At 35.1% G+C, this 21,139-nt stretch overlaps 1 protein-coding gene across 5 annotated transcripts in view; it reads left to right on the top strand.

The window, feature by feature from the left end:
- Positions 1 to 21,139, top strand: part of PTPRM (protein tyrosine phosphatase receptor type M) — a 672,175-nt gene that overhangs the window by 294,310 nt on the left and 356,726 nt on the right. For all 5 annotated transcript variants that reach the window (XM_019649948.1, XM_019649947.1, XM_019649950.1 and 2 more), the window contains exons 8-10: positions 2,896 to 3,005; positions 14,546 to 14,747; positions 17,587 to 17,689. In XM_019649948.1, the coding sequence (XP_019505493.1) occupies positions 2,896 to 3,005; positions 14,546 to 14,747; positions 17,587 to 17,689 (415 nt within the window). The remainder of the gene's footprint in view (positions 1 to 2,895; positions 3,006 to 14,545; positions 14,748 to 17,586; positions 17,690 to 21,139) is intronic.

Genomic DNA, 21,139 nt, shown 5'->3' with positions numbered 1-21,139 from the left:
ATACATTTACATCATGTCATTCTCTCCACAAAGAGCCTTTAATGACTCTGTATCCAAGTCTTGACTTGCAAGGTCTAACGTATTCTTGGCTCATACTCTAGAACTAATAACTTCCCCCCACTGCAGCTCATTCTGGGAAAATGACACCTCCACATCATTCCTTTGTGCCACACTCCTTATATCTCGGGCTCTTCCTTGTTGTGTTGTCCTCTGCAGCCTACCCTCTACTTGGCTGCCTCTCAATTCCATCTCCTCTGCTACCCTTCGAAGTTCTCCTCAACTTTCAGGTCTTTCACAAATCTGTCTCCAACTCTTCCCACCCATTTTCTTCTCATCCTTCTGACCTTATTTGCTTGATAAGGTCTTTACATCTCTGAGCCTTAATTTCCTCATCTGAGAAGTTTGTAAATAATACTTAAGACATAGTAGGGTTAGACGAAATTAACATAGAGAGCTATTTGTGGCTGCCAGAGAGGGGCTGTTAATAGGCAAGTGTGATTCTTATTGTTGTAACAATTCAAAGCAACTCATTGTGATCCTTCCTTGTTCTCTCACTGTGTTATACATAATTTTTTTCTCTTAACTCTAAACTACTTGAGAGAATAAGCCTTATGTTTTTCTTCTAAAGCAATATGCATGACATTGAATAGCTAATAAACACTCAAAATGTTTGATTAGTCTTTAAATAAAACAATAAAGTTTGCTAATAATAATTTAATTCATGTTTTAATCAATAGGAACGTTTTAATCAGTGAAAGAGGGAGATAAATGCAGTCATTTCTAGAGATGAGCAGCTATGTCTTACTAAAGCATGAATCAACTCAACACTTTTGGGTTTCAAATTGAGAACAGACATAAGCTAGAAATTCTGTCAAAACATGAGATCTGAATAACTTATTTATTTTTGTTTGTTTAAATGATCTTGCTAATTCCTGAAGTTGGGGCATACATTACTTCCAAACAATAATCTATTGTTTTTATAGCACACTGGTATCTAGTTAATTTAAAAAACTTTTATTTTAAATTATATTTCCTAACAACAACAAAAATACTTCAAAAAAGATAGAAAGAAAAAAGAGAGATAGAAAAGGAATAATTGTCAAACTACCCTGAGTCTGAAGAAAAAAGAATGGTGAGGTCACTTTATTTATCTACCATTAACAAAGGCTACAATTCATTGAACATTATGAGTTTTATTGTACACAGTATTTTTATTGACATAATGTTTTTTTATGAGAAAGTGTGGAATAAATTTATTTTTATTACTGTTTAAAGTATCACTAGACAGAATAGGCCTCAATTCCACAAATTTAGATATTAAGAATTTATATCCCAAATCCTGAATTCCTAGAACTTTTAAAACAGGTACTAGCACTAAGTTCCTGTGAAGTACTATATTCTCCCTAAGAAACCATTGCCTAATCCAGAGTCATGAAGATTTAAACCTATGTTTTCTTCTAAAGAGTTTTGTAGTTTTAGCTCTTACACGTTGTTTTTTAACCTATTTGATATAATTTTTATATATGGTGTGAGGTAAGAATCCAACTTCATTTTTCTGCAAATTATTCAGCACCACTTTTGGAAAAAGTTATTCTCTCCCCATTAGATTTTCCTGGCACTCTTGATGAAAATCAGCTAACTGCAAAAGTGCAGGTTTATTTTTGTACCTTCAGTTCTAGTCCAGTGATTTGTATGTCTATCCTTACGCCAATACCACAATGTCTTGAAACTGCAGCTTTATAGTAAGCTTTGAAACTGAGAAGTGTGAGTCCTCTCCAACCATTTCTGGGTTACTCACACCATCACCAGAAAAATTTGATTCCTTGTCTCCAGATATATGTATATTTATTTATAAGTAGTATTGATATATTAGTTCATAAATAGGATAGACATACTAATACACTAAATTTTATATAATATAAAGCATACTGAAAAACCAAATTTAAATGAACATGAGATAATATTTTTAAAATAATATTAAATGTTATTTTATAGAAAATTGGCAAGTAAATGTCTGTCTTCCCTCATGTCAATTAGATTTTCTTGCAAACTAATCAAAATGTGTTACATATTTTAGGCTTTAAAAAAACGGCATTGAACTTTCCCAAATACTTTATATTACTAATAAATAAATAAAACAATTTTGAAATATATATTATTTCATCTATATCACCTTTGTAAAACCTATATTTAGTGTTTATTTTTAATAGATATATTAAATATAAGCACAGTTCATATGTATTCTTCTTTGACATGTGTTTGTCACTCAATATTATGGTTATGAAATTAACCCATCATGATGTCTATAGATATCATTCATTTTCAGTCTTCTTCATATTTTAATTTGTGAATATAAAACAATTTATTAAATTATTTAGTTAGTCTTTTATTAGTTTTATTTAAAAATGATGCTCTGTTGACATCCTAATACAATATGTCTCCTGGTACATATGCACAAGAATATTGCTAGGGAATATACCTGGAGGTGGGATTATTGGATCATATGATATACTCGATGCCTCTTTATACGACCAAATTATTTTCCAAAGTGGCTGTGCCAAGTTACACTGCCACAAGCAACATGTGGGAATTCTCATTGTGCTATAGCTTTCTTCATTTATTTTTAAAGATAAAAAAGTTTATGTAAAAGATGATTACTGGGCTTCATCTAATTGATTCAAACTTAAAAAAAAAGTGAGGAAATTTTTTTCTTTATAAGGACAGTATAGCTAAAATGGTTTTGAATTTCAGATTTCTAAAAGAAATTTAAATGTATCTATGGATTATTAAAATCTTGTGCCTCAATAAAGAGTTAAAACATTATCAAGCCTAGACAAATCTTTGTTTGTTTGCTTGTTTGTTACTTAAGAATGTATTGATTTCCCCCACTTCTAGTGCCAGGTGCTGTTCCTACTGAATCCATCCAAGGAAGTACCTTTGAAGAGAAGATATTTCTTCAATGGCGAGAACCAATTCAAACATATGGTGTCATCACTTTATATGAGGTAATATATACATTTGTTAGTAATCTAATTTCTTATTATAATTTCTATAATAGCTAGACTATCTAGTATTTAATAATACATAATGACATCATGTCTTTTAAGAAGTTTAATATTTTCAATAATTATAATGATTGCTATATGGAAGGAAAAAAATAAAAAATGAGTTTTTGAATTATGTATATTTTCAGGATGTGTGTTTATAGTGATATGGATGTTTCCAGATTATATGTTATGATATGTAAAGATACAAGGTAACATATTTTTAAATTACCTTTATTAAAACCAATAAGTTGTACAACCATCACCACAGGCTAATTTTTTAATAGATTTTTTTTTACAGTTGACATACAATATTATATTCATTTCATGTGTACAAGATGGTAATTAGACAGTTATATAACTTACAAAGTGATCACCCTTATAAATCTATTAATAGTATCCATCTGACACCATACATAGTTATTACAAAATCATTGACTATATTCCTTATGTTATACTTTACATCCCCATGACTATTTTGCAACTACCAATATAATATTGTATGTCAACTGTAAAAAAAAATCTATTAAAAAATTAGACTGTGGTGATGGTTGTACAACTCTGTAAATACAGTATACTAAATATCACTGTATACTTTAAATGGGTGAATTACATGGCAGGTGAATTATATCTCAATAATTAAATAAAAATAAATGAAGGTTCAGGCCATTTTTCATACATATAAGTTTATTCAATCCACAGTACATGTGGTAGGTGGTACTAACAGAACTAGAAAACTCGATCATCAGTCATCATACTCTGTAAAGGCTCAGGAAGTGGTTGCTGAATTTCTTGAATACAGGTTTTATTTTTTAAATTATGTACAATACATTAAAGTTTTTTTTCTTTTGAAAAAAACCCAATAAGTATTTTGTACATTGATTAGGAAGCTACTATAGAATCCTATTCCTGCTAACTATAAAATATTTTACTACAGAATTATAGAAGACTGCCGATTATCCAATTAGCAAAGTCAATAGATGTTGTCTCAGAAATAACAATGAATGTCTTTTGGTTTCTCAGTATTAGCAAAACATACTTTAGACTTCTGTGGCATAGTTTTGTCTACTGAGGCATATCAAATGGTTGAATGATAGCTAGCAGAAAATAACCTGATGAATTGTTCAAGGAAGAAAATAATAGCAATAACGGGGTGACAGTCATCATATCTGTATGAGCATCATTTCATTGTGCCTATTGTCATAGAAACAAGCAGGTGCATTTTTTTAAGCTAGCATTTATTTGAATGCAAATTCAACAAAATTATATGTTGTTAGGCTTCAAAAATCGTGACAGTTCCTCCTAGGGCACCTCTACTTGAATACCTTTCAGAACTACTGCCAAAATCCTGAGAAGATTAGCTGTCAGATAGTAATCACTGATAAACCCCTTCCCTCACATTGATGTTTCCTTATACCTTTTGAAAATTGGTATTGAAATTTAAAAAAAATTTTGTTAATTGAAAGCTAAACAAAGTAAGATAAAAGATAAAATAAAATTATTTTCATGTTAAGTTACTAATGCTGTTCATTGACTGCTTCATCATAAAAGAATCGCATATTATGAAAACTCATGGCTCATCTTCTAGGGCTAAGTTTTATAATTAAATCAAACAAATTCATATTTTTCTCACAGTGAACATTTTTGGCCTCATGACCATTTTCAGGACTCAGTATTGGGGAATCTTTCCATTAAGAATAATAGATTTTTTTTTTTACCATAAAAGATATAGTCTTTGTAATCAGTGTTAAGTTGGTATCTAAACAGACAGAAAATAATAGCCAGATTCTTTCTTTCTGATCCCACTGAACATGTATCTTTGTGTAATAAGTAACTTTAACATGGAAACAATGGGAACAATAATTCAATAATAATAATAATAACAATAATAATAATAATAATTTAAAAAGAGCCCATTAGTGTCTCTGACTTCAGCATCCAGGATCTCCCAGTTGTACATGGATCTAAACGCTATGACAGTGGGGACATGGGAATATTTCATAAGTCATAGTTTTGAAAATCATATATAGGTAAGTAGAGATGGTTGTTTCATTTTTCTGGATACCAAAGAAAAAAATGACATATGTGTGGATCAATTAAAAATAAAAGTTTTCTGACCACCAAATCCTTCTCTCCACTTTCTCCATATTTTCTAGAAGGAGAAAGGAGGGAGTTCCAGGTTTCTCAAGGTAGACCTTAGATGGGGTCTCAGGAGGGAGCTCTTTGTTAGTTAAGAAGCATTGCTTACTGTGATTCACCCAGCCTATACCAGAGTCGACGATAGACATAGCTTCCTCCTACAGCCAAAGACTGATGTTGAACTAGACTCATTCCCGTTCTGGAAGACTACAGTCTCCTGGGACAGACATCGTGCTAAGGAAATAGGACAGTTTCCCAAAAGGAAACCTTAGGAACAGTGTATTCTGTCATAGAAACAGATTTGACTATAGGTAAGAACTAGAAGGAGAAAGATTATCATACACGTAGTTGGAAAAAAGCTTAGTAGCACATGATACACGTGGTTTCTTTAGGCAGGGAGCACACTTGGATAGTTTTTGAAGGAGAAAAGAAAAACAGATTGAATTGTGTAGATGTTATAAATGAATAAACTGAACCTGTAGGTTCAGATTATTTTCAAGTTCTCTCCTTACCTCTTAGGAAAGAAACACCAACCATTAGTGACTGCAAAATGCTTACAGTGTCATTTTTGCCAGGAATTATGGCAATTTACAGCACAAAAACATTCTTGTCTTATTCTTTGCCCTCTCCTTTATATTCCCCTGATGTCCATCTTCAGCCTCTCAAACTAACCTTTCCTTTCCCCTCTCCCTGCCTTTGTTCTAGCTCTGGCCCTTACCTTCCAATTAGCCATTTAATTTTATCAAAGTAATTTTCTGAAACATGGATTAATAATTACACTAGCTATCAAAATTTTTATTTTATGAAATTGTAATTGTAATATTGCTCTCTGAAAGAATATTTTAAGTACAGAAGTATTCAAAATAAAATATCCTTCCTTCTCAATTTCACATTTCAGAGGTAACTACAATTTAAAACATTATTTTCAATTAGAGTTGACATACAATATTATATTAATTTCAGGTGTACAGCATAGTGATTAGACATTTAACTTGCAAAGTGATCACCCTGATAAATCTAGTACCTATCTGACACAACAGTTATTATACTGTTATTAACTATATCCCTTGTGCTATACCATACATTCCCATGACTGTTTTGTAACTACCAATTTGTACTTCTTAATCCCTTCTTCTTTTCACCCCCACTCCTCACCCTCTCTCCCATCTGGCAACCATCAAAATGTTCTCTGTATCTATGAGTCTGGTTCTGATTTCTGTATTTGTTTATTTTGTTCTTTAGATTTCCCATATAAGTGAAATCATGTGGCATGTATCTTTCTCTGTCTGACTTACTCTACTCGGCATAATACCCTCCAGGTTCATCCATGTTATTGCAGATGGCAAGATTTCATTTTTTAATGTCTGAGTAATATTCCATTGCATATATGTACCACCTCTTCTTTAGCCATTCATTCATTGCTGGACATCCAGGATGCCTCCATATCCTGGCTATTGTAAATAAGGATGCAATGAACATATGGATGCATATGTCTTTTCGAGTTACTGTTTTGGGTTTCTTTGGGTAAATAACACAGATGTGGCATTAGTGAGTTTTTCTTTCTCACTTGTAATAGCATTTGTTTTAAAGTCTATTTTGTCTGGTATAAGTATTGCTACTCCAGCTTTGGTTTTCTATTTCCATTTTCATGAAATATCTTTTTCTATCCCTTTACTTTCAGTTTGTTTGTGTCTTATGATCTTAAGTGGGTCTCTTGTAGGCAGCATATGTAAGGGTCTTGTTTTTTTCTTTATCCATTTAGCCACCCTATGTCTTTTAATTGGAGCATTTAACCCATTTACATTGAAAGTAGTTCTATATCTATATCTAGTTGTTACCAATTTATTATTCATATTTTTTATCATTTCTTCTTCTTAAAGAAATTATTTTAGCATTTCTTGTAATACTGGTTTAATGGTGATGAGCTCCTTTAGCTTTTTTTCTCTGGGAAGCTCTTTATCTCTCCTTCAATTTTAAATGATAGCTTCGCTCTGTAGAATAATTTTGGTTGTAGGTTCTTCTTTATATCACTTTGAATATTTCCTTCCAATCACTTCTGGCCTGTAATGTTTCTGTTGATAAATCAGCCGACAGTCTTATGGGAGCTCCCTTGAGGTGACTAACTGCTTTTCTCTTGCTGCTTTTAAGATTCTTTGTCTTTACCTTTCGCATTTTAATTATAATGTGTCTCGGTGTGGGCCTGTTTGAATTCATCTTTTTTGGGACACTCTGAGCTCCATGGGCTTGTATATCAAGTATTTCCTTTGCCAGGTTAGGGAAGTTTTCAGTCATTATTTCTTCAAATATGTTTTCAATTCTTTGCTATCTCTCTTCTCCATCTGGTACTCTAATGATGAAAATGTTGATGTTGTCCCAGAGGCCCCTTAAATTATCCTCATTTTTTGGATTCTTTTTTCATTTTACTGTTCAGATTGAGTGTTTACTGCTACCTTATCTTCTAATAGCTGATTCAATCCTCTGTTTTATCTAATCTATTGTTGATTCTCTCTAATATATTCTTTAATTGAGTTATTGTATTCTTCATTTCTGACTGGTTCTCTTTTATGTTTTCTGTCTCCATTTTTATGTTCCCTGTTTCTGTCAAGTTTGTACTGAGATCATTGAACATTCTTATGACCAGTGATTTGAACTCTGTGTCTAGTAGATTACTTGTCTCCATCTCATTTAGTTCTTTTTCTGGGGCTTTGTTCTGTTCTTTTATTTGGAACATGTTTCGTTTTCTCCCCATTTTGGCTACATCCCTGTGTTTGCATCTATGTATTAGGTAGAGCTACTATGTCTCCTGGTCTTAGTAGAGTGGCCTTATGTAGTAGGTGTCCTGTGGGGTTCAGTGGCACAGCCTCCCTGGTCACTTGAGCCATGTGCTCCAGGTATGTCCCTGATGTGGGTTGTGCTTGCTCTCCTGTGTAGTTAAGCTTTGGTTGCTGTTTGCACATCAATGGGAGAGAGTAACACATGGGCTGATTGGTTGTGAGGACTAACCTTGACCAATGAAGGAGCTATTGTGCAGGGGCTGACCCTACAGAGCAGGGTTCACTTTAGCAGGGCTCTGGTGCCTGCCCAGTCTTCCCTTTGAGTGTGTCATCTGTAGAGGTGGCCTGGTAGTGCTCCAGTATGATCTGAAGCTGAGCACCAGGCATTCCAGCCCCCCAGGTCCTCCTGGCATGAGTCACAGAGTGATCCATAGATGTCTTCTTCTATCTGCACTGGTCTAGGAGGTGCCTTGGAGAGGCTAAGCTCTGAATGAACACCAGCTGCCACTAGTGGCAGGTTTGGGGCTGCTTAGCAAAAGGTATGGGTCACACTGAGGTCAGATACTGCTTATTTGGGATGTGTGAACTTTTGAGAGATTTTAGAAATGTCCTCAGAATGAGCCAAGACAAGTATAGAGAAAGCCACTGGAAGTGACATGGGTATGCCCAAAAGTGGGGTGGGGTGGGGTCTCAGGGAATCACCAGGGTGGAGTGAACAGTGTTAGCCAGGTTGATGGAGACTTAGACATGGTGGCTGTCTGTGTCTGCACACTAGGAAAGGGGAAGGGCTGAACAAAGAAACAGTGGCCTCTGCTAGCATTTCTGTCTAAGAGAATGTTGCCCCACCATCCCTCGCCCTAACGCCAGACAATTCAGTTCCTCCCCATATGTCTCTGGCACCCCTCAAGCTGATACCCCAGTGCTGGAGCCCAGAATGAATGAGTCCACACTAGAGTAAGTTTGTGCATGGGTTTTTTAAGAGGAACCCCTGGGACTCCAGCTTCCCTCCATCTCACTCAGCCACAATCTCTGCTGGTTTTCACAGCCAGAAGTTGTGGGGACTTCTCTTCCCAGCATTGGAACCCTAGCCTGGGGAGCCTGGTGTGGGGCTGGGACCCTCACTTCACAAGGAGGACCTCTGTAGCTGAAATACCCTTCCTGATTTTTACTGCCACATGCTGGTGAGGGACAAACCGGTTCTGCATCCTTGTTCCTCCTACAAGTCTCAAAATTGCTTCTTTTGTATGTCCTTAATTATAGGACTTCTGTTTAGCTAGACTTCAGGCAATTTTCAGTGATGGTTGTTCTGTTGTTTAGTTGTAATTTTGATGTGGTCATGAGTGGATGCAAGCAGAGCGATTACCTACTCCCTTATCTTGACCAGAAATACAGAGTTAATTACTGTTAACAACTAGATGCATGTCCTTGCAAAATTTTACAAGGTAGAAATTTTAGTGCATGTTCTTTTATGAATATAAATGGATAAAATTTGATAAATGTTGGCAAACCCAACATTTTATTACAAGAATAATATGCCATATAAAACCAGTACTTCGCATTATACAAAAATGAATACCAAATAGAGTCATGATCTAAACACAAAAATTAAACTATAAGAATATATAAGGAAGACATTTTTGTGATACAGTTGAGCCCTGAACAATGTGGGGGTTTGAGACACAAATCTGTGTAGTTGAAAATGCACATATAATTTTTAACCCCCCCAAAACTTAACAGTGATCCCTTGGTATCTGTAGCGGATTGATTCCAGGACCCACTATGGATACCAAAATCCACAGATACTCAAGTCTGTTATATAAAATGGCATAGAACAATACATAGAGTCAGCCCCTACACCTGTAGATTTCCGATCGCAGTTCAAAAATACTGTTTTTAATCCTTTATGGCTTGAATCCATGGATTAAAAACCTGGGGATATAGAGGGCCAACTGAATATTTATTGACAAAAGTCTGCATAAGTGGACCCATGCAATTCAAACGTATGTTGTTAGAGGGTCAACTGTTTATCTTTCTAAGCTCGACATAAAAACCAGAAGTCATGAAAGAAAGATTGACAGATTTGGTTATATAAGAATTAAACTTCTGAATAATGTAAGGTGCCATGAAGAAAGTCTAAATACAAACAGAAGACTTGGGAAAATTATTTTCAACATTTATAGCAGTCAATAGGCTGGTGGCTAAAATATACAGACTTCATACAGATTACTAAGAAATAGACAAAACACCCCATTAGAAAAAATAAGCAAAAAATAAGAGGAGACAACTCATGGAAAAAAATCCAAATGGCATGAAGCATATGAAAAGATACCTATCCAACCTTATTAATGATTAAGAAATGAAATAAAACAAGTGTTACAGAAAATTTGTTTATATAATATCAAGTGTTAAGCAGAGATGTGGGGAAATGTGTGTGTGTATAGACTCTAAATGGGAACATATATTTTGCAACCTCTTTCTTTATGTAGGCAATTTGGAAGTATCAATCAAAATTTAAACATTGCCTATAAAGCTTATTTCTAGATGTTTATGAATCATAATATTCCCAAATGCACAGGGATATATATCCAAGTATTTTCATTGTAATTCACTAAATTTATATAGTTTTAGATTGCCTAGTGAGTAAACTCCAGACTCCTGGTCATGAGAGTAATACATCAACCAGGTTTTTTTTGTTGTCTTTTTTTTTTAATTTAATATGTGTGAAATATTGGAAGAAGACAAAATTATAAAAAGTACGGCTCCTTCTGTACTAGAAGTAACAGTTCTAATAGCAATTAACTATATTATTTTACTCCTCAAATTTAATAAGCCATGTGTATGAGATTTTTTTCTCTCCAACAATCTGGATGATTCATGTCCCTGGGCCAGAAGGAGCAGGAGGCAAAGATTTCATCACACTACTCAGAATATCATGCAGTTCAAAACTTATGAATTGTTTATTTCTACATTGTTCCATTTAATATTTTCAGACTGTAGTTGACGTTGGGTAACTGAAACTGCAGAAAGCAAAGCCAAGCATAAGGGGGGACTACTGTATCCTTTCTTCCTCCTGATGCCCACTCCTCCTTTTTCCTCCTATTGTACTTCTACTTATTGTTTAGTACTTCATGCAATTATAGTACTTTTTCCTGATAACCTAGGTCCTTTCCTCCCCCTGAAATCAGACCTAATTATTCATTCCTTTGACTGCTTGAACCTCCATTAAAGAGCTATATTTAACATTGGCTAGAATTTCAGTAAGTCACACTCCCCAGAAGATTTTCATTCCCTTCCTGGTCAAAGATTACATGTTATTCCATTTTTGCTTCTCTATGAATCTCTCATTTTAGAATTTGAGACTTTAAGTAGTGGAGGGGAAGATAATCTTGGAACATTTTAGGCACTTGTGTATAAATCAGAAATCATCCAGTATAAGGAGCAGTTGACTCCATCTCACCTAAATCTAACCCACATGTATGTTGGTTTCATGTCAGTTTGCTTTTGACTTGGGGCATCCCATAAAATTACCTGGATCCGACACTGGACTATCAGTGTCCTTTATAGAGACTTCATTAAGATTACCCTTGGCAAGTATGAAAACAGTCCCAAACTTTCCTTCTAGGGGTTCCCTACTGCTTTTCCATAGCCCAGTAATTAATAGGCACTTAACAAACATTTCTTGAATGAGCAAATGAAACAATAAATGCCAAAAGGACATGTTACATTTGGGTTTGAGTGTGGAGCTACATTTTGGTGCTCAGGTGAACAGGTGTTTATTGAGCATCAACTCTGTGGAAGGCAGTGGAATTCTAGAGTTAGACTGACCCTATTCCTGAGAAGCTTTTCTTTATTCCTGGTATTCAAACCCCCAGGCCTCTGGATGGGTTTGAGGAGAATCATGAGCTTTCTGACATTGTGTCCACATACACACAACATATATGTGTGTTAGGGGTTTGTTAGAGGTGAAGGAGATGATTCATAATTTTAGGAGTGCATTAATTAATGTGTATGTGCATTTTTATGGATGCAGGAGATAGAAGCTATTACTTGTAACAAATTACGAAAGGGCTATGACTAAAATACAGTTATGAACCTCCAGTTAAGCTTATCCTGCATGGCCATGGTGATAGAGAGGACAAACCCATCAGTCCATCTTGGGATACAGAGCACTAAGTGTTATAGCCCCTGTCCACTTCTCCAGCCCCCCAGAGACCACACTCACCTTGCTTGCTGGGCTGCAGCCACACAGGCCTTCTTTCTGTCTATTAACTGTGCCCAGAATGCTCCTACTTCACGGCTTTACTTCATGCTGTTCTTTCCCAAACTCTTGGCATGTTGACTCCTTCACAGAGTTCAAGTCTCCTCAGATTAACTGTCATGTCCTCAGGAAATCCTTTCCCAACCATCCTAAAGGCTGTGGATGTACCCTTCTCCCCCACAACATTGTGTATTTTAGCACCCTATCTATTTCTTCTATGGAATTTTGTGTTTTTAAATTATAATTTACTTATTATCTCTCACCCACTCCAGTCCATATTCTTAGCTATCTGAGGGCAGGTCCTGTGTCCACCTGCTGACCACAGTGTTTGCAAAGAGTCAATGTCCAATGAATCAATATTTGAAGGGAATGAATGAATCTGAGTTGGTGGAGAAAACGGGATAGAGATAACCCTATCATGTTCCAGGCAGATGAAAGTTAATGAGAAAAAGCAGTGTCAGAAAAGTCCAGGAAGTGTTTGTGGCAGAGTAAATCTTTATCCCCTAACCAGGACAGGAAGTAATACAATGCCATCATGTCAAGTATTCAGAAATAAGTTTGAAAAAGATGTAGGCAGATCTTAAACACAAAGTTAGGTAGTTTGGACTTTGTTCCACATACATTTGTCTCCCATTGAAGTTTTTAGCAAGGCAATAAAATGAACAAGAAGATCACCTTAACCCTGGTGGGCAGTGCTAGTCCTTATTTTATTTATACTGTTTCATACTTGTTGAATTGCTTGTCTCCTTCCCCAGAAGACTGAGATTTCCTACAGGGCAGGTACCATCTCTGAATCACCATATGAGACCCCATCTCACAGCACAGAGCTTGGTATATAAGGAGGCATGCAATTAATATGCTTTGAATGGGTCTCTGAATGAATAAATAAACTCTGGAGGAGTGACTATGCTGCCATAGCTTAGATCTTCCTTCTCTGAACTACCCTCTTTTCTGGTGTATCAGAATGGAGGACCAAGTAAGCGACTGAACACACAGCAGGGGCATTGCTGAAGTCCCTCCCATGGCAGCGCGGTGATAGATATGGTCTTGTCTCTTGACTCAGAGTAACCTCGTGAGGGAAATGTGCTAGAGGGTTAACAACAGTATGCTGCCTGACTATGAGAGTGGCATGCACCGCAGTGATTAATATACATAGCAAACATTTCCTTGGTGATGCTTAGTTGATTCAATCTAAATATTCTTTCAGAGAGGTCTCCTTAATTATAATGATATGGTATAAATATAAAAAGAAAGAATGTCAATTATCACTTCATATAATAACAGTGTTAGTATTCATGCACATAAATTATAAGTAAGTTTACCTATTTAAAAGCAAGAAAAGTGCTCAGTTTTGCAATTTAAAACTTTTGAATGTGCCACATTTAAAAATTATGTCATTACAACCAGTAGTAATCACCACTAAAACACGTATTCTTAAATAGCTGATGAACTACGTATAGTGAAATTCTTTTAAAAATCATTTGAAAGGGCAAATTTTAAAGGCACCTATGTTATATTTATTTTCACACATTCCAGAATCATCCAACATGTTTTGAACACCTGTTATGTGGCAAATATCATGAAAGCTTCTAGAGTTTCATTGTTCGAAATGACTACAGGTAGCAATTTAAATTTAAATTTTAGTTAATTATAACTAAATTAAGATTTAAGTTTCTCATTCTCACCAACCATTTCAAGTGCACCACAGCCACTTGTGGATAGTGGCTGCCATATTCAACAGTGCAGAATAGAACACTTCCCTCCTGACAGAAAATTCTCTTGGACAACTGTAAAGAAAAGATGTGAATATGACCTGTCATGGGGACCACAGTCATAGCATCATACTGACATATGTCTGGGATTTATTTTGGGAGCTGATATCTTTACCCACATTGATGAAAACACTTATGTGCCCTTGTTCCCTGTAGATAATAATCCTGTTCAGTGCTAAATCAAACTGTGGCCACTGCATGAGAGATGTGGTTACCCTTGTCAGGTTCTTATCTGTTTGAGCTAGTTGTATATTCTGTTATTTTGTTTTAAACCAACTGTAATGTAGTTTTCCAGAATGACATTTTGAAAGCAAATAGCTTCAAGGTATTAGTTTAAACTGGAACTCATGCTTTATGTTCTAATCTACTGGATATAACAGTTTGGCTGAGTTGCTGAGCCCCTTCACTGGATCCAGGACTTGAAGAGTCTAAGTGAATAGGAATAGCTTATCATAAAGTGTCTGACAGTGTATACATCAGAAGGGGTTATTGGATAAAGATGCAATCTTGGGCTGTCTGCTCCAGATATTTTATCACATTCTTATTATTCTCTTGCAGATCACCTACAAAGCAGTCAGTTCCTTTGACCCAGAAATAGACTTATCCAATCAAAGTGGAAGAGTTTCAAAACTGGGAAATGAAACCCATTTTCTGTTTTTTGGACTGTATCCTGGGACAACATATTCCTTTACCATACGAGCTAGCACAGCTAAGGGTTTTGGACCTCCAGCAACAAATCAGTTCACCACCAAAATATCAGGTATTATACATTAAGAATTATGTCTTTTATCAGAAGTGGCATTTTGTACTTTTTCATTCCAATTGTCAGGTATGCAAAGCTCACCCAAACTTACACATTATATTCAACTGAATAGTTTTGGGTGTCTGAAAATCAGACTCATGGGATTAAATGAAATACTATAAATATTTATAACTTGGGAGCTTACAATCCTCCTGTATTAAGAAGTAGCCACTGTTTCAACAATTTGCATTGGAGGACTTAGACATGAGCAGAAAGTTCTGTTCTGTGCACTCTTATACCCTTCGCTTTCCCAAGTTACCAGAGCACCAGTGATGGAAAAATCTCTGTAATGAGCCATGAATGATTGAGTGCTCAACAGAGAGACAGCATTATATGGAGTTCACTGCCAGAAGGATCAGCCTTCCTTGGGACCCTCATTCATTAGTAGTTTCACATCCTAAGGAGAAAGGCAACGATAGAGGGGGATGGGTACCAGGCACTTATAGTCTCCAGATTTTTGCTAATAGAGACTCAATTATACCATCCAACAAAATATTTAATTTGAGAAATATTTCTGGGTATATGCAACTGTGCAGAAAATGTCTGTGCTTCAGACTAGAGGAAATGGAGTTGCCATCTGGTATGGGATATGTAACAGCAATAAACACGTTCCATGGCATTTTCTGTTTCCATTTTTCCCCTTTGGGTATGAGTAGGAAAGTATTTGAGTTTTGGCTTTCACTGTTTTGGTTGGGGTAGATGAACAGGAAGCAGGTTAAGGAGGTAACTCTTAATCATATTTAACTAGATAATATTTAGCCTGATTTATATATATACATATACATATATATGTATATATATATTGTCCCTCTTTCCTAATTTTACAAAAATTTTTATTTGGCATTAAAGGAAGGGAAATGCTCACAAATATAGTACTGTAAGCATTCTACAAGGCTTTGAGGGAGGAAGGTTTGGAATTTTGTTTTTAAGCAATTATAACTTAAGGGAAAATTTTTCATTATGTAAGATTTTATCTATGAGCACAAACCTATCTTGAAGTTTAAAATACACTTGATACTTGATATAAAGCATTAGGTTACAAAAACAATATGGACAGTTAGAAAAGAGGAAGAAGGCCTTGGGAGGTCAGGAAAATGAAATAGAGTATGCAGATGAGTGAGTAGAAAGACCACTGGGCTTGGAATCAGAAAATAATGGGTTCTAGTTATATATTTTTTCATGGTCTTCCTCTCTGATCAAGTGAATTGACCTTTGGATGTAAATTAAGATGATGCTATCTGGTGCATGAATTTATTGTGCAGATTTAAAGAGGAAATGTATACAAATGTGTATACCTCCACCCCCTCTCCTTTTGGGGGGGGGGTAATTTTGTCTTATAGGTACCATATTTCATAGATTATTATCTTAAAAGGGGTATTCTTATAGAAAAAGTAATTGATTTTTACAATTTTTATTAAACATTCTGGTTGATATGGGTCTAAGTACTGTTAACCCACCAAGTTCATACAATTCTATCCAAAAGCAAAGAAAGCTGACATTTTAGTTAGCCTATATAAGCTCATGAAGAATAATTATTTGATTTTTATAGTTCAAAAAAATTACAATTTATGGGACCCTATTTTCTACTTTTGTGGACCTCAGAGAACTATTCTCTATACAAAATGTAATTCTGTATATGAATTGGAGTTAATTTTTAATGCTGAGAAAATCCAGTAAATGGAACTGAACTATAACTCGTATCTTTTACATGAAAGCTTTTTATATGTAAGAGGTTTTTAAAAACTATATTTGGAAAAAATCTCTAGTGTTCTCATCAGGTACCTATACCTGTGGGTCATAAAAAGACCATGTGCCCTCTCACATCCCAGCCTTCATGAAATGATTTCTCTTGTCCATGGTGATGACAGAATTACCAAAGAGTTCTGCTGTTATCTTCTCATAGTAAGACTTAACAATCTATAAACAAAAAATGCCCGGAAATGGCCTTGGAAATATGATTCACATTGGGAAGAGAACTAACATTTGTAGAATTATATTTGCCTGGTTCTCTTTATCTGTTACCTCTTTGAATTCTCATAATAACCCTAGTGGGTAATTTCTCCTATTCGAAAGATAAGTAAACTAAAGCTGCAAGATAATTAATGTGCCTAAGCTCTTATGCTGGTTAAAACAAAAAGTCAAGCCCATGCCTTTCTTACTTCAATTCCCACATCTTTTCCACTGGCAGGTTTTCCCTGAGAGCGCATCAGTAGTCACCAATTTCAACAAGCCTCTCTGGCTCTTACAAGTCCTTTTCAGATCCTCTGATGGATTTCTGGTGCGCGCACACGCAAACACACACACACACACACACACACACACACAAGAAAAGAAAAAGAAATCTTGACTTGAAAGAATTGTAAAGTTCAATTTTATGATCCTAGTAAATATTTCTTAGATGTGCATTAAAGTATATTTTTGAAGAAAAGCATATGTACAGAAAATCACACAAATTATAAATATATAGCTTGATGAATTTTCACAAGCTCACTACACCCATTTAGGAGAATCCAAACAGAAATTCAAGAAACAGATTACTAACACCTCACAAGCCCCTCTCATGCTCTCTCTCAACTTAAACTCTGAGGTCAAAGAAGTCAACACACATTGGTTCCAGCAGTTGTCCCTGATATTCGGTGTAGGGTATATGCTATACATAAAGGCTTCTCGTGGTCAGTTGATAGCTGCAATTTCATCTAGTGCACTGTTTTTCCATGGTCTTTGTAAAGGAAGTAGAAAGAAAACTGAAAAGATAAACCAGAAATAATGAGTGTCCATCTTATGTGTTTTTCCCCAGCACCCTCTATGCCGGCTTATGAACTTGAGACCCCTTTAAATCAAACTGACAATACAGTGACAGTCATGCTGAAACCTGCACACAGCCGAGGCGCGCCTGTCAGGTAATGAGCAGGAACGGGGTGAGCTGGCTGGCCCTAGAGAGGTGAAAACTAAAATCAAATTGATTAATTTCTTAAATGTGTTTTCTAGGGATTTTCTATAAACCTCAGTCAGCATGTAAACCGGTATCTTTATTAGCTCTTAATTAAAAGAAATGACTGAGGAAAAAGAAAGTGCTTTGATGTGGGGTGATCAAGTATTGTGTAAAGAGTTTGATTCTGATGCAAGTGGGTTGTTCTTTGAAGATAAGGAACAAATGCCCTAGTCTGTTGAGAAGTGACTTGACTTCTAAAAGATAATTGCTAGCTGCAATGTAGTTACCCAAGGGCACCTGACATTTTTATCCTGAGCTGTGTTTTTTAGACGGACCTGTTTGTTTGTTTGTTTACCTGGGGTTTTAAGTCACTTAACTTTTTGTATATTGGCTAATTTCTCAATTGAATATGTAGTGTATAAATTTGTAAAAGAAACAGATGAATGGAAAGAGTATTGTGAAGTCTTTATTTGAACAGATTTAAGTTTATTACCAGCATATAGGTCTCATTTCTCATTCCATGATGATTTATATAGCTAAGAAATTACAAAGTATAACTTTTACAGTGAATGAATAAAATAAATTTATTCTTTCCAGGAAGGAGCAAAGAAATGCCTCAATAACTTTTGAATATGAACTTGTCATATGCTCATTAATCTATATAAATGACTCTCATTAATCTATATAAATGAAATTTCTACTTGTTTCCAAGGGATTTAGATATTTTGTATTATCAGAAGTGATTCCCTTCAAAATAATCTATTACTTTCAATAGCATATTACAAGGAAACATTTACATTCACAATTAAGGTTATATAGGGTTTGTTTTCATGTTCCTTTTGTAGAATTTTATTTCATTAACTTTTTGAAACCTAGCTCTATTTGATCATGTTTTCACTATAGTATCTTAGGGCAATCACTTGGACTTCTTTCTCTCTGATAAGAAAAATATACAAGTTTCAGCCCACAGAGTCAAGAGTAAAAATAAAATAGCATTAGTTGATAGTGATGTCAAATTAGGGTGAAATTACAGAAATTTCTTTTTGAAAATCTACAAAATTTCTTGAAACAATTTTTAATTTACTCTGTTCACGTACTCAACATAGTTGTTCATGTAAGGGATTTAAGATTGCCATTCATAAGTCCAGTTTGTGAGAACACTGTAAAATATGTAAAAGCTCTATTCCAAATTTAAGGCAATATTACTGCTGGAAGAGTGATGCCACTGACACCATTTTGGATTGATTTGGGTTGATTTGTGTGTGGTTTTAGGGATTGCATTAATCTGAATGATCCAAGGCATACACATTCATTAGACGACTGTCCAAGACCCAACTATACCTGGCCAAGAGTTAGACTTTTTTCATTCCAGAAAGCTGAAATTATTACTAAATGAAAATTGACACTCTGACCATGGCCTGGGGAGCATCATTTTTTTCTGACAGTTGCCCAGACTCAGCAATAATGAGCCATTAGAACAGGAGCCGGTGTTCCACTGCCGAAGCATCACAATAAAATGAAAAGGGTATAGGCCACTTACTTTCAGTGCCCCCAAACTGAAGGAAGCTGAAATCCTAATCATTTCTCCAGCCAGTTACTCCCTATTCTATTGTATTCTTATATAAACTACTTTTACACATTTTCTATTCTTGTTTTGTTGTTCCTTTAAACCCCCTTGGTTAAATATCCGTCCGTGTCTTTGTATAGATCTTTCTAAGTTTTCAAATATTAATAGTATTCTTTTGGGCAATCTACATTAGCCCTCTGCCCAATCCCCCTTCCCGTATCTTTTTAAAGTTATCACTTGCATTGCAAACTCCTGTTCATATTTTCTGTCATATGTGTTGCTAAGGCATGGTTTTGTTGTTGTTTTCATTTAAACCTTTCTAGTTGTTTTTGGAGACTTTGAAGCCTTACTGGTTAGCTACTTGTAGATATCTTCAGACTTCTTATGCTTCTGTCTATAAAAATACACATTCAAATGCTTGTCAGAGTGTCCAAAATACATAGCTTTCAACACAGGTCTTAACATCATTTTATCAGGCCAGCTCTTTGCTTCTGCTAAGATTTCAGTTTATGCTGTTGTCACATCCTCTTTCACAGTTGTCATAATACCCTATTTTCCAAGTTCATCACTGCTCTGCTTTGATTAAACATTATTTTGTTATTGGCTAAATATTTCTTGAATTTGACAGGATCATCACATTCTGCCTCTATTATACCTTCTTCCACAATGTTAGCGTCTTGAAATTAATAAATTCATTATCTGTGTTCCTCATCTAAATCCATCATGCTAGAATCAAGATCATTTCTTGTGGGACTCTATTCAGTAAGCATTACAAGGAAATCCACTACAGAGATCACCTTTACTGGAAGGATGTTTTTCCTAAATGGGTAAATTTTATTGGCACAAATTTAAGACAGGAAACTATCTCAACCTCACCTGTCAAAAGACTTTTTTTTTTCCGAAAAGTGAATATTCTCAAGTGGTTCATTATTATAGTACAGCATAATGGGACTGATTATCAATTGAGTAGATATGGGAAACCAATATACCTAGAAAGACAAGTTTGGAGAAAGAAAAATTTCTATAGTACTCTCAAACTAAATGGGGTATATGAAATTCTCAATTTCATTTAATGTTTAGAGAAATAACTCTGATTAGGGAATCATAAGTATTTAAAATATAAAGCTGTAATGCAGATTAAAACATTTGAACACATCTGGAAATTTGTAAAATGCACATGTAATCAAACCGCAATACAAGAAAGCCTTTCCCCAGTGATATGATAAATACTAGAAGAAGGAGGAGAAATGGAAGTGAACATCTGTTTGCTTTCTTGGATTTTACACAGCATTATGTGTTCAAAAATACTGTCATTGTATGATTTCCAAAACCCATTCTTTCAATCGATTTGATTTTTCTTTAATCCATTTAATTCACTGGTGTTGAAAATTCAGTTGTACTTCAGTTGTGCACTTCACTAAGTACAGTGGTTGTGTATTGATTCCACTGCAACCACTCAGCCTGGTAAATGCAGGTTCTCGAAATTGCACTAAACTCTCAATGTAAATGATTGTTGTCTTTTTATTGATCAACACATCAGCTCTGTCACATAAAAGTATTTAAATCTTGAGATGGCCAGGAAGAACACAAATTCTATCATTCCAGCCAGTAAACCAAGCACATAGGATAGAATTTTAATATTAGTTCATAGATTTACTTTTTCACTAATAAGAGGGTTGTGTATGCAATGCCTATTGAATGGATATGATAATACCTTTGTGTACTGAAGCCAGAGTGCAAATGCTTCTCTCAGCTTCTAAAGGAATGCCATCAGTACACTCAGTGTATGATTGTAGCTAATTCTTGACTGTGGCCAGGGAAGAACCAAGTTTTTGATTATACTATTTCTTA

This window comes from Hipposideros armiger, unplaced genomic scaffold (assembly GCF_001890085.2).
Source record: "Hipposideros armiger isolate ML-2016 unplaced genomic scaffold, ASM189008v1 scaffold_136, whole genome shotgun sequence".
In the NCBI taxonomy this organism is placed as follows: Eukaryota; Metazoa; Chordata; class Mammalia; order Chiroptera; family Hipposideridae; genus Hipposideros; species Hipposideros armiger.
The sequence above is the reverse complement of the archived record's forward strand: the minus strand, read 5'-3'. Positions and strand labels throughout refer to the sequence as shown.